The sequence below is a fragment of the Gossypium hirsutum genome, chromosome D03, assembly GCF_007990345.1.
Source record: "Gossypium hirsutum isolate 1008001.06 chromosome D03, Gossypium_hirsutum_v2.1, whole genome shotgun sequence".
Classification (NCBI taxonomy): domain Eukaryota; kingdom Viridiplantae; phylum Streptophyta; class Magnoliopsida; order Malvales; family Malvaceae; genus Gossypium; species Gossypium hirsutum.
This window is the reverse complement of record NC_053439.1, coordinates 54,032,591-54,056,353: the sequence shown is the minus strand read 5'-3', so window position 1 is coordinate 54,056,353 and position 23,763 is coordinate 54,032,591. Positions and strand designations below refer to the sequence as shown.

At 34.6% G+C, this 23,763-nt stretch overlaps 4 protein-coding genes across 4 annotated transcripts; 3 read left to right on the top strand and 1 right to left on the bottom strand.

Annotated features, from left to right (window-relative positions):
- Positions 1–1,375: 1,375 nt before the first annotated feature.
- LOC107933718 (subtilisin-like protease SBT2.5) lies at positions 1,376–4,811 on the top strand. The gene is made up of 8 exons (XM_041090619.1): positions 1,376–1,607; positions 1,930–2,080; positions 2,148–2,545; positions 2,632–2,797; positions 2,875–3,157; positions 3,250–3,578; positions 3,659–3,926; positions 4,013–4,811. Exons 1-8 carry the CDS (start codon positions 1,447–1,449, stop codon positions 4,693–4,695), a joined length of 2,439 nt encoding a protein of 812 aa, XP_040946553.1. The 5' UTR covers positions 1,376–1,446; the 3' UTR covers positions 4,696–4,811.
- A 6,407-nt stretch (positions 4,812–11,218) lies between these two features.
- Positions 11,219–12,316, top strand: LOC107933708 (ankyrin repeat-containing protein BDA1). Its single transcript, XM_016865989.1, has 2 exons — positions 11,219–11,794; positions 11,876–12,316. The coding sequence occupies exons 1-2, from the start codon at positions 11,219–11,221 to the stop codon at positions 12,314–12,316; spliced, it is 1,017 nt and encodes a 338-aa protein (XP_016721478.1).
- A 4,594-nt stretch (positions 12,317–16,910) lies between these two features.
- LOC107933698 (expansin-like B1) lies at positions 16,911–19,833 on the top strand. Its single transcript, XM_016865977.2, has 4 exons — positions 16,911–17,600; positions 17,753–17,862; positions 18,615–18,926; positions 19,409–19,833. The coding sequence occupies exons 1-4, from the start codon at positions 17,468–17,470 to the stop codon at positions 19,604–19,606; spliced, it is 753 nt and encodes a 250-aa protein (XP_016721466.1). The 5' UTR covers positions 16,911–17,467; the 3' UTR covers positions 19,607–19,833.
- Positions 19,834–20,418: 585 nt separating this feature from the next.
- Positions 20,419–22,881, bottom strand: LOC107933723 (ankyrin repeat-containing protein BDA1). The gene is made up of 2 exons (XM_016866001.2): positions 22,111–22,881; positions 20,419–21,343 (listed from the first exon to the last, which is right to left on the bottom strand). Exons 1-2 carry the CDS (start codon positions 22,711–22,713, stop codon positions 20,630–20,632), a joined length of 1,317 nt encoding a protein of 438 aa, XP_016721490.2. The 5' UTR covers positions 22,714–22,881; the 3' UTR covers positions 20,419–20,629.
- Positions 22,882–23,763: the final 882 nt, after the last annotated feature.

Below are 23,763 nucleotides of genomic sequence, written 5' to 3'. Positions count from 1 at the left end.
TGATTCATAATATCAAGTTAGATAACAGTCTAATCACAGGTTTAGGTATTGAAAATTTTGTAGGAGATAGAGAAGTGATGAATGCAAGTCAAAAGATATATATACAATTTGGAGAAGGAAAGAAAACTACTTGGGCAAATCAATGGCAAAGGGGCAGCCATGTTTTGAGAATTAATTGGGTTAATTGCATGCAGCTCTTGAATAACTCACATCACTGATTGAGATATGGACCCAAAGTTTGAATAGAGATTCAAAGGTTAATTGGGTTTCTAATGGTCCCCTTTAACCATATTTCACAATTACAAAATATCTAACCAAAAGTTATATAAAGATTCCATATAATATTCATCAACATTTTAGGGTTTGTGTTTATGGCTCTTCTTACTAATAATAATATTTTTAAGTTTTAAATTTACGTTTTTTTTCATAAAAGTGTAATATATTTTACTATTTTATTCAACACTTATTGATTAAAGATTTCTCTCTTTAAATTTACTAACATTCCTATCTTAAAAAAATTATTTTGTAAGGCTGAAAACATTCATGTAACAAATTTATAAAAAAATATGAAAGGATAGAAATACCTTCGTAGTAATGCTTATTATTTAATAAAAGTAATAGATTTTTTATAATTTCACAATTGAGTTGAAACCCAGTTTTCATCGGTTTAAGTAATATCATATGTATTTTTTTTAGATCTTACATAAAATATAAAATAACAAAAATACCTTTATAGTAATACTTGTTATTTAATAAAAAAAAGAAATTTTCAGTAATTTCACTCTAGATATTTTTTAAATAAAAAATAAATTTTGAATATGAAATTATTGTTATATATTTAATTATTAATGATTTAAATTATAATTTAATTATATTTATTATAATTCTAAAACATATTTTTTATTACATGCATTTATCACACGCATATATGCTTATTGCCCGACTTGTAATTAGAAAAAAAGGAAAATAATTGTTATCATTATATAAAAAAATATTCATCCATATTTGCTCATATTTTTGGTCATGGTTGTCAATTTATGAAGTCAAAAGTAGTTAGCTAAGAATGAGTTCATATGAATATAAAAGTTCAAAAAAGAAAATGATTTTTTAGGTAAATATTCTGTTCTTTATGAATTTGGATTTGCATGCATCAACTTCACTTTCATGGAAGGCATTTTTCTTTTCATTTCAATGTGTGGTCCAATATATCTTCCTCCATTAACTTAACCTTTTCTTATTGGTCCTCCATTGTCATTTTCTTCCCCAATTCTCTTCAACTTTTAGGTACATGATTTCTAGATGCAGTTTAGACATGGGGTTTCAAAGTGAATGTCCACATGCATGATCAAAAAGTAGTTTGGAAATGAAAAATACATGTCTTGTAATAATCTATCTTTTCCTTATAGACATAGTCAAGGGATATTTCTTCATTGTGTCTCAAAACAAATGTACAATTTCTGCATAAACACTACATTAATGGCATTGTTCTCTACATTTCTTATATGCTTTAGTACTGTTATTAACCTTGTATTTGCAGAAGCTAAGGTCTACATGGTTTTAATGGAGGATAAGCCTACTTTCTCTCTCACAACCAAACAAAAATACATGTATGTATGCATGCATGTATGTATATGAAAGTTCATGATTCAATTCTAGCATTGCACTAGGAGAAGTAAAAATATATGGGTGCAAAGGATTGGTTTTGTGTTGAGTTTCAGGTTTTGATTGGGAAGGAAGCAATGGGTCTGTCTGTATGTATGCATGTATGTATGTGACAGCTCATGATTCAATGCTATGGTTCTGTGATGAACTAGAAGTAAAAAAATATGGGTGCAAAGGATTGGTTTTGTGTTGAATGTCAGGTTTTGATTGGGAAGGAAGCAATGGATATGTATGTATGTATTAACCTCCCTATCTTTCACTGTGTAGGAGTGACAAAGATTATACTGTTCACAAAGAGCAAATCAGTAGCAGCCACACTATTTTCTTGGAATCTCATTTACAAAAAGGATCCTATACAAAACTTTATAGCTATACACATTTGCTTAATGGCTTTGCAATCCATGTTACTTCAAAAGAGGTACACAATTATATAAGATCTTTTGATTGTCTTGAAATGTATACGAGGTGCTTGAACTTTTTTGCAGGTTCTTAGTATCCTTCGAAACATGAGCGGGGTACGGTCGGTCCATGAGGACGTCAAAATCGAGAAACTTACTACGCATACACCCGATTTTCTCGGATTACCAGCACATATATGGCCAAGATTAGGTGGTGTAGAGGGAGCTGGTGAAGGGGTTGTGATAGGTTTCATTGATACTGGGATAAATCCTAACCATCCTAGTTTTATGACAAGTTCTTCTTCAGGGTTTTTAAATAGTACAAAGTTTAAAGGGAAATGCGACACTGGTGAGCTATTCCCTTCAACAGCATGTAATGGAAAGATAATAGGTGCTCAATATTTCGCGCATGGAGCAATAGCTAACGGTGAGTTTAACGCTACTCGTGATGTGTCGTCTCCTTACGATGCAGATGGACATGGAAGGCAGGTTATGCCCATACAATGATAAATTTATATCTGTAACTGTTATTTTAATTCTAGCTGACAAACACAATATATACATGTTCTAGCCATACAGCATCTATAGCTGCAGGGAACCATGATATTCGAGTGATCGTCGATGGTTTCGATTATGGTGCTGCGAGTGGAATGGCTCCAGGAGCTAGGATTGCTGTGTATAAAGCTCTTTATACTTTCGGAGGGTATATGTCAGATGTTGTGGCCGCAGTTGATCAGGTTCGAGAATATTGCTTTATAAGATGATTTCCATACAATCTCTATAAGGTGATTAACATCTTTTCTTATTAGTTTAGGCAGTTGAAGATGGTGTTGATATACTTAGTCTCTCGGCCGGTCCATCGAGTGTTCCTTCCGGGGATTCTGCTTTCCTCGATGTGCTCGAACTGCAGCTCTTGTTTGCTACCAAAGCTGGTGTTTTAGTTGTTCAAGCTGCTGGAAATGGTGGACCTTCTTCTAGTTCAGTCATTTCATTTAGTCCTTGGATCACTAGTGTTGCTGCATCTATTACCGATCGTAAATATAACACTACCATCGTGCTCGGAAATGGACAAAGCTTCACCGGAACTGGCCTTTCACGTAATTTATAGTTGAAATTCCGTATTTCTAATTCTTCTCAACGGTTCTGAATCTTCTGATGTTAACATACAAGTTGATCTTCAACTTTGCAGCTCCCACAGATGGTGAAATAGATTACAATATAGCTGCAGCAGCTGATGTATGTGTGAGGAATGCTACAATCATCACAGTTGATAGTTGTCAAAATCCTGAACCGTTCATCCGACCCTTGGTCTATAGAAGGCTTATTATTTGCACGTATACATTCGAATATGAGTACGAAGCTGCGAGCATTGCAACCGTTGCAGACACTATGATGGAAATAGGGGCAGCTGGTTTTATAATCACATTGGATCCTAATATTGGTCCTGAGGTAGTGAAAGGAACTATGCTGACCCTGCAGATCCCTGCCATTGTCCTTAACGACATGCAAGCTTCATCGGTACGTTACTTTCTCTACCGTAGACCTTCTTCGGGTTTAACTGTTAATACGTATTTATGTTCCTGTTCACATCCTACTAGGCTTTATGGGAGTATTACAATGCCAATACTATTAGGGACAAAAGAGGACAAGCAGTGGCATTTGCTGCAAAAGCAAGGATATTAGATGGAAGGCAAGCACTTTATACGGGGCAGGCTCCGGTTGTGGCATCATACTCTTCTCGGGGTCCTGATGTGAAAAACGCGCTTATGCAAACTGTTGATGTACTTAAACCAAATGTCATGGCCCCTGGAACCTCTATTTGGGCTGCATGGAGTCCTGATAGTGAAGGAGATAAATACGTCAAAGGTATGAACTATGAACGGCTCTCGATTTATACGTTGGGGGTGATTCCATCGAACTTAACCCGAAGATTAGTCTATTTTTTGATGCAGGGCAAAGTTTTGCACTTATATCCGGTACAAGCATGGCTACCCCACACATTGCTGGCATTGCTGCTTTGATCAAGCAAAGACATCCTAAATGGGGTCCTGATGCTATCACATCCGCAATGATGACAACTGCCGATAGAACTGGTCATTCAGGTGCCCCTATTCTAGCTGAATCATCAAACGAACTTATTCAAGCTACTCCATTCGATTTTGGGGCAGGTTCCATCAATGTCTCTCAAGCCATGAAACCAGGACTCATATTCAATGTCACTTTCAAACACTATGTTCAATTCCTTTGTGCTGTTCCAGGTATCGATGTCAAGTCCGTGAAAAAAGCAGTAGGAGTTGCTTGTCCTACTAAAAATAAGTTCAAGTGCTCGGATTTGAATCTAGCAAGTGTAACGATCTCGAATTTAGTTGGAAAAAGAAAGGTGATCCGATATGTAAAAAATGTGAGTCATAAGGAAAAATATACCGTACATATAAAGGAGCCATTAGGCGTAAATGTTACCGTAGTTCCGGAGTCGTTTAGGATCAAAAGAAGAGGTTCGAGGCGCCTAAGGCTCGTATTTGAAGCAATTGAGGCAACAAATGCTTACACATTTGGGGAAATGGTGTTAAAGGGTAAGAAACACATTGTAAGAGTTCCTTTAGCTGTTTATGTAGGTTCTGCTTCAAGTTCTTGACATTTATCTATCTTCTTAAACAAGCAAATGGAGAAATGTATTACTTGCTCTTCAAGAAACCGACCTCTTTATCTGTAAGAGCTTGTTCATTAAATAATCATCACTTTCTTGTTCAACTAAGGGAAATCGCCATTCCTACAAGCTACAAATGAATGTATGTATATATATTTGACAGCATCAAAAATATTATTGCAAAAGTAACACGACTGTTACTGTTACGTTAAGAATCATGAGTCCACTAGGAAATGGAGAGCTGGCAGCATCCATGGGCTGGGCTTAGGGGTTACTGTTGCATCCAGGCCCAAACCTGACCCAGCCTGGTAAGTGATTGCTTCAATTAGCATAGCCACCACAAGAACCATGGCACGAATATTACTAGGATTATTATAAGAACCAATTCCCAAATATTTGTCACGTTGAGCAATCAAAGTTAACTTCCTGGTCAAGTAATATATTCGAATGTAAGTATGTAAGTACGTAAATTTTAGTTCTTTGAAGATATTTCATCGTTGTTTTCCAATGGTATATTCGAATATTACTTAGATATCTTTCTAACAGTCCCACTGTAATTATGTATAGTTTGACGAACCAATTAGCCATAGTTAATTATTGAGCCAGCCCGTTCTTGATATTTTTAGGGCCCTAGGCAAAATGATAAAATGAGATTTAAAGTTCCTTAAAAATTGATAAAAAATTAATTAGCCTCAATGTTTACCTATTAAATTAATAAAAAAACTCATGTCAGGTTAATAACAAATTTAGTCCTCTAATGTTTACATATTCTATTACTTTTATTCTAAATATAAAAAAATTCAACAAATTTAGCTTTCAATGTTTACAAAATTTGTCATTTTAGTTCAAATTTTAAAAAATTCAATAAATTTAACCTCAATATTTATAAAATGATAAATTTTAATTTTTTTTAAAAAAAATTATAAATATTAAGGGCTAAATTTGTCAAGTTAATCTAGTTTGTTCATTTCTTGTGGACTCTTAACCTATTTTTTTAATCCTCAGTAAACATCCTTTTCAGTTTCACTCAAGGGTTTTAAAAATAATATTCCTTGGAAAAATTTTAGTCAAATATAAGGATAATACTAACAAATTAAGACTGTTATGTCAATGTGTGCTCACTTCTTTTGCACATAAATATATATATACTTGTTGCGCGGAAGCGTGTGAAAGAGTAAAAATATTGTACTGAAAAATCACACTAAGTTCAATTCCCAGGAAAGAGAGGTGGATCACGAGGATCACTTAAGTACCAAGTCTTTCCTAGCCAGAATATCCCTCTATCGTAATTTAATAGCACAATAAATCACTACAATCACATTCACAAAATATGAACAATAAATAGTAAAGAACACCAGAATTTTAACGAGGTTCGGCAAATCTTGCCTACTTCCTCGGGCACTACCAAATATATTTCACTCCAAAATACAAGTGAAACTTTTACAAATAGGGAGAGAGAACAATGCCTTAAGTAGAGAATGGCAAATGTGGGATGAAGAAAGTAAGAAATGGTTAGGCCTATTTATAGTTGAGGTTTAAGGATCAACTTGCAATGTCCCTATACACTTAGGGACCAAAATTGCAATTATCCCATGCCAACTTTTAACCCAACTTGCCAACCAATCTTACTTTCTACTTTCGGTGCCCACCCTTTTTGACTTTTCAAACAATGTGGGTGGGTTCCAATAATCTCCACCTTGAAGATTTGATTAGGATAATCTTATCTTCACACAATTTTTTCTGCCTTTGACAACAATACTTGATAGTGCCTTCTTCAACTGTTAAACTTGCAGGATATTAATCAAGTTCAAACAATGTTCGAACTTGGTTGTTGTTACCACCTTGGTCATCATATCTGCGGGATTATCTGCAGTCTTGATCTTCTGAAGACAAATTTTACCCTCTTCAATAATTTCCCGCACAAAATGGAATCGTACGCCGATATGTTTTGTACGTGCATGATAGACTTGATTCTTTGCTAAATGAATAGCACTTTGACTATCACAATACACGTTAATATGCTCCTGAACCAACCCCAAGGTTTTAGCCATACCTTGTAACCAAATAGCCTCCTTTACAGCCTCTGTTACAGCCATGTACTCGGCTTCTGTGGTTGACAATGCAACTGTAGACTGTAGTGTAGACTTCTAACTTATTGGTCCTCCAGCAAGTGTAAACACATAACCGGTGGTTGATCTTCGCTTGTCCAAATCACCGGCATAGTCAGAATCAACGTACCCAATAACACCTTTACCAAGTGTATTATCCTGCTTGAACAGTAATCCAACATCCACGGTCTTCTGAATATACCGTAGAATCCATTTCACAGCTTGCCAATGTCCTTTTCCAGGATTATGCATATACCTGCTCACTATACTAACTGCCTGTGAAATGTCGGGTCTTGTACACACCATTGCATACATCAAGCTACCTACTGCATTAGAATACGGAACTTGCAACATGTATTCTCGTTCCGTATTCGTCGAAGGAGATAGTTGTGCAGAAAGCTTGAAATGAGAAGCCAACGGGGTACTTACAGGTTTTGTCTGCTCGTTCATGCCAAACTGCTGTAGTACCTTTTTCAAATACTGCTTCTGAGATAAGCTAACTCTATCATGAGCTCTATCTCTCCATATTTCCATGCCGAGAATCTTTTTAGCTTCTCCTAGATCTTTCATCTCAAACTCGAGATTGAGTTGAGTCTTCAATCTTTCAATCTCAACTTTGCTTTTAGATGCTATTAGCATATCATCAACATATAAGAGCAAGTATATGAAAGTTCCTTCTTGTAGCTTCTGAAAATACACGCAATGATCAAATTTACTTCTTGTGTACCTTTGCCCTTTCATGAACTGATCAAATCGCTTGTACCACTGCCTCGGAGATTGCTTCAATCCATAAAGCGACTTTGTCAGTTTGCAAACCCAATTTTCTTTTCCAGCAACCTTGAATCCATCTGGCTGAGTCATATAGATTTCCTCTTCCAAATCACCGTGTAAAAACGCGGTCTTCACATTAAGCTGAACTAGTTCAAGATCATATTGCGCAACCAAGGCTAGCAAAATCCGAATAGACGAATGCTTCACAACTGGAGAAAACACTTCATTGTAGTCTATTCCTTCTTTCTGAGCGTAACCCTTTGCTACTAATCTAGCCTTGTATCGAATTTCATTTTTATCAGGAAATCCTTCCTTCTTTGCATATACCCATTTGCATCCAATTGCCTTCTTTCCCTTGGGTAGTGTCACCAACTCCCAGGTCTTATTTTTATGAAGTGACTGCATTTCTTCATTCATTGCTTGCTTCCACTTTACACCATCAAGGTTACTTATTACTTCTGTGTAAGTAGAAGGAACATCATCATCTGTAATTGGAAGTGCATAGGCCACTATATCATCAAAGCGAGCAGGCTTACGAATCTCTCTTCTTGGCCTTCTATATGCAATTGAATCTTGTTGCTGTAGAGATTCTTGGGTAGGAACCTCTTCATCATTTGTCCCTTCAATATTAGCTGGATCATCGTTAACCTTTTCAAGCTCCACCTGCTGCAAAGTACTACCGGTTTTGTCATCCTTTTGTGAATCCTTGTACTTCAACATGGTTGATTAATCAAAAGTCACATCTCTACTGAAAACAATCTTCCTTGTATCAGGACACCAGAGACGATATCCTTTTACTCCATCAGTTATACCCAAGAATAATGCTTTCTTTGCTCTTGGGTCTAACTTAGATTCTTTTACATGATAATATGCAGTGGAACCAAATACATGCAAAGAATCATAATCAGTAGCAGATTTACCAGTCCACATCTCCATAGGAGTTTTTCCATTTATTGCAGCTGATGGCAAACGGTTAATTAGATGGCACGCATATGTAACTGCCTCAGCCCAAAATTCTTTGCCCAATCCAGCATTGGACAACATACATCGAACTTTCTCCAGTATAGTTCGATTCATTCGTTCTGCCACCCCATTTTGCTGTGGTGTATCCCGAACAGTGAAGTGTCGCACAATGCCCTCATCTTGGCATACTTGTAGAAATAGATCATTTTTGTACTCAGTACCATTATCTGATCGAAGTCGTTTGACCTTTCGACCAGTCTGAGTCTCCACCATCTTCTTCCATTTCAGAAATGCATCCAAAACTTCACTTTTTCTTTTCATTAGATACACCCATACTTTTCTTGAATAATCATCAACAAAAGTAACAAAATAGTGCATACCTCCCAAAGAAGCTACTTTGGTAGGTCCCCACACATCACTGTGAACGTAGTCTAGAATTCCTTTCGTATTGTGAATTGCTGGACCAAATTTTACCCTCTTCTGCTTGCCCAGAACACAATGTTCACAGAATTCCATTTTGCAAGAATTTGCACCTTTCAATAAGCCTTGCTTCACCAATGTCTGCAAAGCTTTTTCACCAGCATGTCCCAATTGCATATGCCATAATCTGGTAGCCTCTGAATCTACATCTTTTGTAGAAACTGTTGATGTTAATCCAATAACTGTACTTCCATTTAAAAAATACAAGTTATTTCTTCTTGTGCCTTTCATCACCGTCAGTTGCCCAGCTACTACTTTTAGTAATCCATCTCTCAAAGTGATTGTGAACCCTTTAGATTCTAGGGCACCTAATGAGATGAGATTTTTCTTCAGGCTAGGTACGTAGCGAACATCTGTCAAGACTTGGATTGAGCCGTCGTGATTCTTCAATTGGACTGTACCCACTCCCATTGTCTTACAAGCACTATCATTGCCCATAAGAACAATTCCACCTTCTAGCTCTTTAAGACTAGAAAACCAGTCCTTATTAGGACACATATGGTAAGTACATCCTGAATCCAAAATCCACTCATCCGTTTGACATGCCATTGCCATGCCAACCAAGCTAAAGTCTGACTCCTCATCATGCTCCGCTACACATGCATTAGAAATAGCCTTGCCCTTTTGTAGCTTAGGACAATTCTTTTTCCAATGCCCTTTTTCACGGCAAAAGGCACAATCATCTTTGGCGGGTCTCCCTTTGGACTTTCCCCTTCTACCAGATTTGCTGCTGTGTGAACGACCTCTTACTGTTAAGACTTCTGTGGTTGTATCTCTGTGATCTCTTTTATCTTTCTTTCGAGTCCCAGATCTATACAATGCACTACAGACTGCATCAAATGTGATCGTGTTCTTCCCATGAAGCAATGTGGTGGTAAGATGATCATATTCATCAGGAAGGGAATTCAACAACAATAATGCCTTGTCTTCATCTTCAAATTTCTCATCCAAATTTAGCAAGTCTGCTAAAATTTTATTGAATGAGTTCACATGGTCATTCATCGACATACCAGGTGCATACGTGAATCGATAAAGTTTCTTTTTCATATAAAGCCTATTTTCAAGACTTTTCGTTAGAAACTTTTCTTCCAGTGTATCCCATAACTTCTTCGCTGATGTCTCCCTCATGACAGAGTACTTTTGCTCTTTGGCCAAACATAGGCGGATTGTACCACACGCCTGTCTATTGATCTTGGCCCACTCCTTGTCATCCATCTTGTCAGGTTTTTCTTCAAGGGCTATATCTAGCTCTTGCTGACATAAGACATCCAGGATCTCACATTGCCACATACCAAAATTATTGGTACCGTCAAATTTCTCTACTTCAAATTTTGCATTTGTCACAGTAGTCCTTGCTGATGACGATGCTGCTGCCATTTTTCTCCTCAATCCCAACTACTGTATACGTGAACAGTACCGTATACGTGAATAGTACCGTATACATGAATAGTACTATATACGTGAATAGTATCGTAAACGGTCGTATTCCCCAAGTACGAATCTGGCTCTGGTACCAATTGTTGCGCGGAAGCGTGTGAAAGAGTAAAAATATTGTACTGAAAAATCACACTAAGTTCAATTCCTAGGAAAGAGAGGTGGATCACGAGGATCACTTAAGTACCAAGTCTTTCCTAGCCAGAATATCCCTCTATCGTAATTTAATAGCACAATAAATCACTACAATCACATTCACAAAATATGAACAATAAATAGTAAAGAACACCAGAATTTTAACGAGGTTCGGCAAATCTTGCCTACTTCCTCGGGCACTACCAAATATATTTCACTCCAAAATACAAGTGAAACTTTTACAAATAGGGAGAGAGAACAATGCCTTAAGTAGAGAATGGCAAATGTGGGATGAAGAAAGTAAGAAATGGTTAGGCCTATTTATAGTTGAGGTTTAAGGATCAACTTGCAATGTCCCTATACACTTAGGGACCAAAATTGCAATTATCCCATGCCAACTTTTAACCCAACTTGCCAACCAATCTTACTTTCTACTTTCGGTGCCCACCTTTTTTGACTTTTCAAACAATGTGGGTGGGTTCCAATAATACTTTTGTTCAAATTCTGTTGACATTGCATGCATTAGCCTACAAGCAACCTCCTCTTTATAAGACAACACTGCAAATAATCTCAGCAAATTCATTGTTGTCAAAGTTCACCCCCCCAAAAAACACAGCATTATGGATGATCAGTTGCGAACTGTGGCACAAAATGGAGACATTGATGCATTGTATAGAAGGTTTGCCGAGGATCCATATGTCCTGGATCGTGTTGATCAGCTACCGATTACCGATACACCCTTGCATCAGGCTGCCAGGTCAGGTAAACCCCATTTTGAAATGGAAGTTGCAAATTTGAAACCATCACTTTCTTCGAAGCTAAACCTTATGGGACTTAGTCCTCTCCATCTTGCTCTGCAGCATAACTGCAGTCATATGGTTAGAGGACTAATCACGATCAATAGTAATCTGATTCGTGTCAAAGCAAAGGGGATGATGACACCGTTACACTATTTAGCTGAGATCGATGATGCTGAACTTTTAGCTGAGTTTTTATTTGCTTGTCCATCATCTATTGAAGACACCACAGTTAAGTTTGAGACCGCAGTGCACATAGCCGTGAAAAATGGTTCAATTAGTGCTCTCAAAGTCCTTCTGGGATGGTTAAATCGAGTTAACAAAGAAGATATTCTAACCTGGAAAGATGAAGACGGTAACACAGCCTTGCATATTGCTGTATCTACTATTCAGCCTCAGGCAAGCTTTAAATATGCTCATTCACATTATTTGCTACACAATTATAGTTAATTAACTTAAACTTTGTCTATGATGATGTAGGTTGTGAAGTTGTTGGTTAAGCATGTCAATGTGAATGTCAAGAACTCCAATGGTATGACAGCTATGGACACATTTCACCTTCAAGGAACAATGCAGAGCTTAGAGATCGGTAAGATTCTAAGTCGTGCTAGAGCAAAAAGGGCATCCAATCTTACCTCAAACATAACTCTCAGAGATTACTTGAGCAGGAAGTTAACTCTGATTGATATACGAGACAAATATTTGGGAATTTATTCTCGTAATAATCGCAGTGATATTCGTGCTATGGTTCTTGTGGTGGCTATCCTGATTGTGACAGCCACCTATCAGGCCGGCCTCAACCCTCCAGGGGGTTACTGGCAAGATAACTACAAACCAGCAACAACAAATAATGGTAGTAGCAGTGCCAACAACACCAATACCAGCTTGGGCCAAGATCCAAGGCCACATTATGCAGGATAGATAATCATGAAACCTTTTAATCTATTCTATTTCTTCACTCTCAATAGTTTGGCTTTCTATTTATCAGTTTGGACGATTCTGGTTGTTATAATAGGCCTTCCATATTCCGTGATCCTTTACGTATGTACATGTTTTCTCCTTCTTTCATATTATACTTCGCTAGTTAGTATCTTTCCATCACAGCCAAACTCTTCGATTTTCACAGCTGCCAGTACTTCATACAAGAACTTGCTTTATGTGTCCGCAGCAGCGACGTATGTAATTCCTATGATAGCGCTTGTTAAACATGAAAGGGTTAAAAACCGGGTGGTCTCAATGAGAGGAAACAGGGTAGCCACCTATCCAGAAATATGAAGAGATGAGGAAACTATGTACTTGTTTTTATTTTATAGATTTTAGAGTGTATTTGAATCTGGTGTTGGTTTAGGGTTTATCCAAAATAAGAGGAAACGGGGTAGTTGCCTTTTGGCGTAAATGTTACCGTAGTTCTAAAGTCATTCAGAATCAAAAGAAGAGGTTGAAGGCACCTAAGGCTTGTATTTGAAGCAATTGAGACACCAAATGCTTACTCATTTGGGGAAATGGGTAAAAAGCACACTGTAAGAGTTCCTTTAGCTATTAATGTAGGTTCAACATCAAGTTCTTGCTATTTATCTCCCTTTTCAGCCAAACAAATGAAGAAAATGTGTTACTTGCACTTCAAGCAATCAACCCTTTATTTCTATCAGTTTGTTCATTAAATCATCACCGTCATCATTCACTTTCTTGTTCATCAAAGAGAAATCACTATTCGTACAAGGTACAAATGAATACATGAATTATATGCACAGGTTTAAGGTGATACATTGTTACTAATCAAAGGCAACGAAAATATTGAGGAATTTCTCTCAATTCATTCATCTTTCTAAGAAAATATACATATGTTTATGTAGACACCTAAATTTGTCCGGACAGTCAATTTTGAGCTTATTTGGCCTTGATATTATGGAATTAGTGGGTTATGTGAACTTTTCTTTTTAAAATTGACTTTTAAACTAATTCTAGAATGAGTTAAAAGTTTAATTTGGTTCTAGAATTAGGTTTAAAAGTAAAACTTTAAAATAAGAGAAAAAAATTGAATTTTTCTCAAATTGAGAAAGTAAACCAAACTTTTAAATCTTTTTAATTTGAATTTAAAATGAGATTCAGCTTTTTTTTTTCCAAAATTTGAAAATCTGATTATGCTGAACCTATTTTTTAAAGGCAGCCTAATTTATATTTTGAGCCCAAATTTGATTCTGGCCCTTAGGCCCATTTTTTGTTAACAAGTTAGCAGCCAGGGTTTTGGAACCCTAGCCCTCTGCTGCAGCATAGTGTGAAGTTGATGAGATAAGGTGCCAATAAAAATAATGACAGATTGTAAAGTTGATCAATTTTCATAATAATCCTAGTGATATTCGTTCTGTGTTTCTTGTGGTGGCTACCGTGATTGAGACAACCATCTACCAGGCTTGCCTCAATCCTCCAGGCGAGTACAGGCAAGCTGACCATATATTAGCAGCAGCAAACAATGGTGGCAGTGCCAACAACACCAATACCATATAGGATAGTTGCCTGTCCTAAAACATCAAAATAAGAGGAAACTATGTACATATAACATGTTCTTATGTTTTTGGTTTTAGAGTTTAACTGAATCTGATATCAGTTTAGGATTTATCTAAAATATACTATGGTTTGGACATTGCAGTTGTGTACTTAAAAAATGTTTAGATGTCAAATGTTGCCTTCTTCACCTCTCATTGCTAGTTGCACCCACTGGTTTATCCATGGCATGAAAAACATCTAGACCTGTCAATTCTAACTCGAGCTTAGCACGAACAAAATGTCGAGCATCGATCGGACAGTCCTGACTAGTACATTTATCCTACAAGTGTGTTCTGGAACATAAAAATCATTCACTTGTTTGTTTCATTGTTTCACCACCTTTTGCTATAATCAGCTATGCCATTATTGCTCTTCCTCTCCATTGTCCACCCCCAAAATCTGCAGCAAAAGACACTTGGAAAATCCCATCATCCATCCATTGTTGCTTCTTTTGACTTATATGTTCATCTACTTTACACCTTGCATTAGCCTTTTTAGTTTCTCGCTCTTTTAAGCTTTTCGCATTGAGAATGACTAAAGATGAAATTTTGGGTAGTGCTATGCTTCATTTCAGAAATAAATTATAAGTCCCTATACTTTTCATAAAATTGGAATCTAGTCCCTATATTTTTATTTTTAGGAATTTAATCCTCTACTTTTCAGATTCAAAATACAAGTCATTACAATGTCATTTTTTTACATAGCTACTAAGTGAGTATTGTTTTTTTATTTCAAAATGTCACGCCAAACAATTGGATCTGGATTTTGAAATCTAAAAACTATATAGACTAAATTCTAAATTTGTGAAGAATATAGGGAAAATGTATATATTGCTAGTGTGGCTCCCTCGTAACACTACCTTTTGTAGTTATGTTCCTCTCTTTCACCCTAAACATCACCAAGCGTCGAGAGATGGCCAGGGGATGGTGTTTATATAGACACATGGACGTATCATTGGTCCCAGTTCTCAACCATGTCCACTCCATTATTTCATCATAGTGGCAAGAACTTGTTAATGGAGAGAGTGATTTTATTATTTAAGCAAATAAAATTGGTGCTGGTCACTATCTCAAAAAGAATCCTCTTCTCAATCTTTCTAACCAGCTGTTAACCAAGTACAACTAGAGCGACAATACCTATTTTTTTTTTCTCGTTTTCACTAGTTATTAACGACCTTGCGATAGCCAAATGGAATACCAGTAAGAAAAGCCACCAACCCACTTCACAAATAAAATAGTACTCGTAGGGACCTATATGCATATACCTAAATCGTATACAAAATTCAAACTTGTAATGTATTCTTGGTTCCTATACATGCCGACATAAATTTAAACGTGTCAATACTTAGAAAAAAATATAGGTTTTAAGAAAACATAAAACAAAAGGGTGCTTTCCACCATGAATAAGAGTAGTTTATGAGAGATATTTAGCTGCTTGGTTATTGGTTTAACAGTCGTGGTAGTGCGTTAAAGCTCACCAAAGTGATAGGTTTTTGGTGGGTTTTATTGTACTTGGCTCTTCTCATTTGATATCTACTGAAGTAGTCAACCATAATTATCAGCTTATTAGAGGTGATATACATCAATAGAGCAGACTTGGTTAGATCTTTCTGATCAGTTTTCCACTTATGTCACGATACTTAAATTATTTTCGTTCTCTTATTTTGGCATCTATTTTTTTTTCTCGTATTAATACTTAAAGTATTCATCCCTTGTAGTTTTTGGTCCAAAAACTTAACAACGCGAACGCATCACTTCTCTACCTATGTTTCCTTGTCACCGATGAGTGGGCAATGATGTGCCTGTTGACCATAGGCGAATCCAGAAATTATTTTAGAAGATCAAAATTAAATTATAAATCTTTTATATGTCAAATGCAGATTTTATCGTGTATTAATTTATAATTTTATGATTTTTAGCTAAAACATAATTTTTCCTTACATTAATTTATAATTGATTAGTTATAAGGGGGGCTATAATTGTAACTTTTCAATTTTGGGGGCTAGCGCCCCTACTTGTCCCATTGTATCAACCCCTACTGTTGACCATAGATAGATCAAGAAATTTTTTCTAGGGGGTCAAAATTAAATTATAAATTTTTGATATGTCAAATATAGATTTTATCATGTATTAATTTATGATTTTATGATTTTTAAAAAGATTAAATAATTTTATTTTTATTTTTTTGAGGGCTAAAGTATAATTTTTTTCTTATATTAATTTATAATTTAATCAATTATAAGGGATTATAATTATAATTTTTTTAAATTTGAGGGCCAAAACTTTTGCTTACCTCTTGTATTCGCCCCTATCTTGATCACTTACCAAAATCTGTAGATTGTTGTCCGGCATTGACCAATCGTTGATTGACACTAATGTTTGACTTTTGACCATTCTAATATAGATTTTAAAATTTTAAATTTTTTTTTCCTTTTCTCAAATTACTTATATTTTATATAATTGGTATATTATAAAAATTTAAATTTAAATTTAATAAAATTTGAATTTATATATATATTTCCCACTTGTTTTATATTTTATATAATGTTTGTATATAAAAAATTATATATTATAATTTTTTGAATTTTTAAATTTAATAAATTTAGTAAAAATTTGAATTTATACATATAATTTGGAATTTTTTATATGATGTTTTTATAATTTTTATTTTATATAGTTTATATATTGTAAAAAATGATTTTTTTTTAAATTTAATAAAATTTATATATTTTAGATATTATATATACATATATTTGTATTTTGAATATTTTTTAATGAATGTCATGTCATTAATTGTCATGTGTAAGAACTTTCATGTGGTATCTTCTTATTTGTAGGTTTGCCAATTAATCCTTCTAGCTCTTTTTACTTTTTCGACTCAAATCTATAATGGAGTAATGGCTTAGATTCCAAGGGACAAAAAATTTAATACTAAAATGGAAAACATGTAGGAGGGACTAAACTGATATTTCATAGCTTAAGCTCCTGCCTTTGGTGTCGTCCCTGTTTTTGGGTGCCACTAAAGAATCAACACACCCTACAGGATTTTTGTTCTATATGAGCATTGCTGTTAATACGCATGTATTCATTATTAAGTGATTTAAGAGATATTCTAGACTCTCTTTAAAGTCGAAAGACAATTTTGAAAATATATTAAATCTTCAAAGTTATAAAAAACAATATTATACTCTAACAAACACAAATTCTAAATCCGAAAATGTGAGATTCTCTAATTTCATCTATCCATTGATAGAGACAGAGAAGAAATGGAGAAAACATAGAGTCTCCACTATTATACTTTAATCCTTGGAAACCAATTGTAGGATAAACTTAATAATTTAATCCCAAGAGCATAGTAATAATTGACACATAACCTGTTCAAATTCAACCTGCAGATACTGCATACACATAACTCTTCATTTCTGCTATAAATATGGGAACTCTGGTCTCTTAGCTTCTCATCTCATTAACTACATTTCTCTTTTTAATTTTGTTCCATTATTACTATAAATTTTTTGTTGCAGAAAACATGGGGTTTTCATTGAAGTTTCATTGTTGCCTTATGTCTGTCATGGTGTTACTGCCTACACTGTGTTATGCTCAGGACTATGTAAAGTCCAGAGCAACTTACTATGGCAGCCCTGATTGTTTAGGGACTCCAAGTATGAACATTGCTCCTTATTTAGTTATCATTATCGTATTGCTTGAACTCTTCGTTCTTTGACACATATTCGAACAAGAATACGTGAAGAAATTATGCATGGTTATTCAATGTTTATCATGTTTTAGCTAACAATTATGTGATGAATTTTAGGGGGAGCTTGTGGATATGGAGAATTTGGAAGGACTGTGAATGATGCGAATGTGGCTGGGGCTTCTTACAGGCTCTACAAAAATGGAAGTGGCTGTGGTACTTGCTATCAGGTATAAGCTTCAAAATCGATTCTTTTTTGATAATCATGGAGTTGAGTTTGAGCACTTTGAATTATTAAGAAGGTCAAATTTGAGTATCTTGATACACAATTCCAACACGAGCTTAATCTAGTTTTTCATTTTTAAGATATATTATGTATTTTATATTATTAAATTATTTTTTATCCTTGATATATATTTAAATATATTAAATATTTAACTCGCCTTCATTTTTTTATCAATAAAGTTTTCAGAATTAGATCGATAGCTGAATCGATCGACCACCAATTCCCAGTCTGATCAATTTGATTAATTCAATTGATTTGTCGGTCTAATCGAATAAATTATTAAAAAATATATATTAAAAAATAGTAAAAAGAACTTGTTCAACCGATTTGCAACACTTTTTTCGGATTAGTACCCTAATCGATTCCTGGTCCAACTAGTACACTCACCCAACAATGATCATTAGAAAATTTAGATTTGATTGTTGCGTAAAGCTTTTTAATTTTTTATTATATATTCACTATTTACTAAGTTTAATTAATATCAAAATTGCATAAGCAAAAGCATAATTCCAGCTCGAGCTCAAGTATAAAACTTGAGTGATCAAATGAGTTAAATTATATCTTGAGCTTAAAAATGATACTCGATCGAATTCAAAATTTAAATTCATTTCAACCTGAAATTTGTCATTATTCAAACTCGACTCAATGTTTTTGCTAACTAATGACACTTGAATTTGTTTTGATTTTAACTCTCAGGTTAGGTGCACAAACCCCCAACTCTGTACTGATAATGGGGTGAACATAGTGGTGACCGACTACGGCGAAGGTGACAACACTGATTTCATCCTCAGCCCCCGCGCTTACTCTAGCATGGCACAATCGGACAAAGCGGGCGAGCTGTTCGCTTACGGAGTAGTTGAAGTAGAATACCAGCGAATCCCCTGCCGCTACGGTGGTTACAAGATGCAATTCAAGGTTCATGAACATAGCAAGTACCCGAATTACTTGGCCATTGTAATCTTATACCAAGCTGGCCAAACTGAAATTCTAGCCGCAGATGTTTGGCAGGTAAATTGAAGTGTTACATTGTTGGTGAGCTCAAGGAGTTTTAAAGGTTTACATATTTTTTTAGATTTGGACTTAGTAATTATTCTTATATTGGGGCTTGAAAATTTTTTTTATCTAAGTTAATTTCAGAACTTGATAATTTTTCCTACATTGAGACAAAAAAAGATAATTACTTTCACATTGGGGCCTAATTTTATTTTGAAAATCCTAAAATTAAGGGTTTAATATAAAAACAATTGCGAATGTTTAGGACTAACCTAGACTAAAAAAGGTTCATGTCCCATTATGAGAATAATTGTCTAGTTCAAGCTTTTAATGTGGGATTAATTACCAAGTTCAAGAACTAAGAATAAAAAAAATTTACATTCTATATTTTGGATCCGAATATAAATGTAATTGCCAAATTTAGGCCTCAAATAGTAATTTAACCTAATTTTAAAAGCATAGTAATCAAAATTTTGTTGGTGATATGAATTATGCAGGCGGATTGTAAGGAATGGATAGGGATGAGGAGGGCATACGGGGCTGTTTTCGACACAACGTATCCACCATCGGGAGCAGTCACTTTGAGATTCCAAGTTCAAGGTAGAGCGGGTGTATATTGGGTGCAGGCATCAAATGTTATTCCTAGTGATTGGAAAGCTGGAGTTGCTTATGAATCAGATATTGAGCTTGAATGAAATGCATCGCAATTGTACTTCTTGAGAAAAAGAAAGTAGGAACCTTTTAAAAGATAATTAATTTCGTCAATTATAGTTGCTTCATTATTATTATGTTATTAAGTAGATGTTTATAAGCCAGCAAAGTGCTCAAAACTTTGCCTTGTGCTTAATAAACAAAAAACTTGGGCATGTGTACTTTTGCTTGATGTATGTGTATCAATCAATAAAGTTGCACTATTGAGAGATATTTGCCTTACAGTTCTTTAAAAGTACTAATAATAGTAGCACACATTATCTGCCATATTTTTATGTGTCAAAGAGTTAGAAGCAAATGTGTTTGCAAATTTCATAATTTGGTCCCTATCCATTTATTAACTAATAATAGAGCCACCTAGAGTTGGTATTAAGTTTAGATATGCATTTAAAAAGTGACATAAGGGTAAATTAATTTGATTAGTTAAATAAAATCATTGAACGAATTTGATTTTCTCAGTAATTTCTTCAGTAATGAAGATGTTACACAAACATTACTGTAAAATGTATTGTTGATTAATAAATCAGTTGTGAAAGCCATGACTCATCACTTCAAAAGTTCATTTTTTTCACTCTCTTTTCACTATATTTTCTTTGTAAGGATGTTTAGCTTTGATTAATACTTTGTTGAAAAAACTCTAAAGATGGTAAAGTGAAAATACACTCATGATGGAATATGAAATTTTAGTTTACTTTTTTTTTTTAGCTTACATTGGCTTCATCACTTACAATCTTTACTTTTAAATTCTATACTTTCTTCTAGTCTAGCCAAGCAGTTAATCTGTAACTCATTGATGTAGTACATTCATGCATCCTAATTAAATGGCTACTAAATTTCTTAAATTCATTCATTCCCATCTCACTGATTGAATACAAACTTTAATTACAACACATTATTCAACAATTAGCAATAGAGTTTCAACGTTATGTCATAGACAGAGTAACACAACACAAACAAGTGATGAGGAGGTTCCATGCAACAAACTCCAAATCCGCAAGTAAATCATCCTATCTGCAACGGGACCATAATTTCTTGATGTAGGACAACAAGGAATGATTGGATATAACCACAAGGCCTGAACTTAGTAACACCACACAACATATGAAAAAGCTGAAATTAACAATGGCACAAATGAGGCTTGGTGATATGATTGTTGAGCAGAACAAGTAGGTAACCGAGAAGAGAATTAAGGGTAGAGTCGATAGCTGACCATAAAACCCGTTTGGGAGTAAAAGATAAATGGTTATGATTGTCACCCAAAATGAAGTACTATTAAGAATCAAGAAAGTTATGTATAACCATTCTTTCATCACCACCTTCCCCACCTTGCTGAACGGAAGTGAATCACTGTCGCTACTGTCAGCCTGTCGAAGCCCTCCCGGTGGGCTGAGAACCGCTTGGAAAGTGGCTGTTGCAACCAGTGCAGCCACCACTAGCAAAGCATCACGTGTTTCGGTCGAGATATTTGTTTTCTGGCCTTTTAGGAACCGTATGACATTATCAAGAAGTGTAGGCTTTGGTTCAAAACTTACTTGCTTCATGGAAGGAATAGCATTAATGTCGTAGGTCTTCATTACATCACTATGTTTAGCTCCTGCTTGGATTAAAACATCTTTCATGTCTGGATTATTGTTAGCACGATCAACAATGTCCAGAACTGTAAAGCCTTCTAGGCTTTTTGCATTCACGTTGATTTTAGAGTTTAGTAACGATTTCACAACCTGCATGGTAGGATTTTGCAATGATCACCTTATTACCATTGAAGAAAGGATTATCATGGTTAAATTATCCTAATAGTTCATGTACTATGTGGTTCTAGTGGATTTGGTCCTGCATTCCAACTTTATCAATTTTAATTTCATTCGACATTTTTAATATTAAAATTTTAAACTTCACTCAAAAGAAAATAGTTGGATAGTTCAGAAAAATGACTTCAAATTTGTGATTTTTGTACTTAGACAATAGTAAAAAAAAAAAAAAAAAGAGTAAGAATTTGAGTTTAGCTTCAATTTTTAATTTGATACTTGAGCTTCTTTTTTTTCCAATTAAACACACTTTTTATTTAAAGTGCATAAAAAATTGAAGTTAAACTTAAGTATTAAATTAAAAAAAAATTTAATTATCAAATTTAACATTAAAACTAAATTTAAATACCAAATAATATATTGCCCCGAAAAATTCAAAATCAAATCGTTAACCCGACAGGCATGGCAAATTTTCTTGCCCCATCGGCACAAAATTTTTATTTTAAAAAGTGAAAAATTAATTAAACCTAAAATTAAAACCCAAAATCATCATCACAAACCGAAAACAACCCGGTCTAAACAAAAACTAGAATTGATCAAATCTAGTAAATTTACTAAAGCTACAAAGAAGAATGTAAAGTATAGGGACTTCCTATAAAATTTGGCCGGTTATATAATCTAATTGTAATGCAATGCAATATAATCTTGTCATGCATAGCTGAAATGAGTTCATCAAAAATCACCTGGATATCGTTCATCGTCACTGCTACATGCAGTACAGTGAAACCATTTTCATCCTTCCAGTTAACTACTTTCTCTTCCCAATATAATGCCTCCCTATACCATGACCTTCCAAGAAACGACAACAAAGCCTCTAAAGCTCTGGTATTTCCCTTCTCCGCAGCGATATGCAAAGCCGTTTTGCCTTTATTCGTGGTATCAATGACGGAATGAGGGCTTACCGCTAGAAACTCACGCAAGAGATTAACTCCGTCGTTTTGAACAACGTAGTGCAGTGGAGTGAAACCCTCCCTTCCTTTGACACCAACAAGGGTTGGGTCCGTCTCTATGAGCCGGTGCACCATCGAGGTCTGGTTATGTTGCAACGCAACGTGCATGGGACTCCATCCTTGTTCATCTAGCTTCTTGGAAAGAGATGGTTTAAGCCTCATTATCTCTAAAGCAAAATTGATATGCCCTCGACTTGTAGCTATATGTAATGGAGTTTCAGCGAAAGATGTTTTATCATAATGCTCCAAAACATTAGAATCTTTAGCTATCGCTTGATATAACTTGTTAACATCTCCATTTTGAGCAGCATTCTTCAATAGAATAAGAGGATTCATTTTGAAATAAAAATAGCTAGATTAACCACAAGATCACACATGATGATTTAGTATCCTTTATATACAATAAAAACCAATGAGAGAAAAGGTTGAAGAAAACTCCCAATAGATAAACAAATTTAAGTGAAATTGAAAGATGGAAGTGGCTCTCGAAATAAAGACGAAGTTAGGGGTTGGAGTTATGTCATTTTACCTAATTATTTTTCTAATTTATTAAATAATATATTTTTATTTAATGTAAATAATAAAAAGTAATATTTTTGAAATGGTTATGAAAAAGGGGCCAGAAATTTTAAGAGTTAAAATTTAACAAATTTTATGATTACATTATTTTGAAAGTGATTTAACATAATTTTTTCATTTGAGGAGCCAAAACATAATTTACCCAAGGCACCACCTACCCCTTTAAATTCCACTTGATACTATAATAAAGATAGGTAGATAGTTTGTTTATAAATAAAAACATCATTATCAATCGATAATAAAAAAAAAATAGCAATGTTGTCAAATTGAGCAAATAAAACTACAAACAAGGACTTGATCATATCAACAATAAACTATTAAGGATAAAAATGGCAATCAACCCATAAAGTAAAATAAAATTGAGTGCCCCAATCCTTGTTTCAAACCCAATTTTATTAATAACATCTCCATGGCATCTTCATAATTCAAAGGTAAACATTATCATCATTCGTAAGTTTATCCAAACGGTAAGCAATTAACTTATTCCATCCGTACATTATTGATAATTACACTCTTTTTTAGCTTAATCTAATAAAAATTTAATGTATTTATTAATTACAACTAAAAATAGCTTAATGGATGTAAGTGAACACAAGAGACATGTCCAAATGTTTTAGTGAAAGACACTTAAACTCAACCATTTTAGAAGCTCAAACATAACCTATAACTCCACCACTAATCAACCAATCAATCCAACACATGAATTAACTAAGTCATATAGCAAGATGCAGTAGCAATAATAAAAACACTACTACTAAAACTAATTCTGATCATTTTTAGAAATAAACTTAATAATGTTAAGTATAG

Bases quoted from the DNA above. Each gene is read 5' to 3' on its own strand.
- LOC107933708 (XM_016865989.1), top strand. From the start codon at position 11,219: ATGGATGATCAGTTGCGAACTGTGGCACAAAATGGAGACATTGATGCA. The intron at 11,795-11,875 runs GCAAGCTTTAAA...ATGATGATGTAG, and splicing joins TATCTACTATTCAGCCTCAG to GTTGTGAAGTTGTTGGTTAA.
- LOC107933718 (XM_041090619.1), top strand. From the start codon at position 1,447: ATGTACAATTTCTGCATAAACACTACATTAATGGCATTGTTCTCTACA. The intron at 2,081-2,147 runs GTACACAATTAT...ACTTTTTTGCAG, and splicing joins TCCATGTTACTTCAAAAGAG to GTTCTTAGTATCCTTCGAAA. The intron at 3,579-3,658 runs GTACGTTACTTT...ACATCCTACTAG, and splicing joins ACGACATGCAAGCTTCATCG to GCTTTATGGGAGTATTACAA.
- LOC107933698 (XM_016865977.2), top strand. From the start codon at position 17,468: ATGGGGTTTTCATTGAAGTTTCATTGTTGCCTTATGTCTGTCATGGTG. The intron at 17,863-18,614 runs GTATAAGCTTCA...TTTAACTCTCAG, and splicing joins GCTGTGGTACTTGCTATCAG to GTTAGGTGCACAAACCCCCA. The intron at 18,927-19,408 runs GTAAATTGAAGT...TGAATTATGCAG, and splicing joins TAGCCGCAGATGTTTGGCAG to GCGGATTGTAAGGAATGGAT.
- LOC107933723 (XM_016866001.2), bottom strand. From the start codon at position 22,713: ATGAATCCTCTTATTCTATTGAAGAATGCTGCTCAAAATGGAGATGTT. The intron at 21,344-22,110 runs GTGATTTTTGAT...CCTACCATGCAG, and splicing joins TGACGATGAACGATATCCAG to GTTGTGAAATCGTTACTAAA.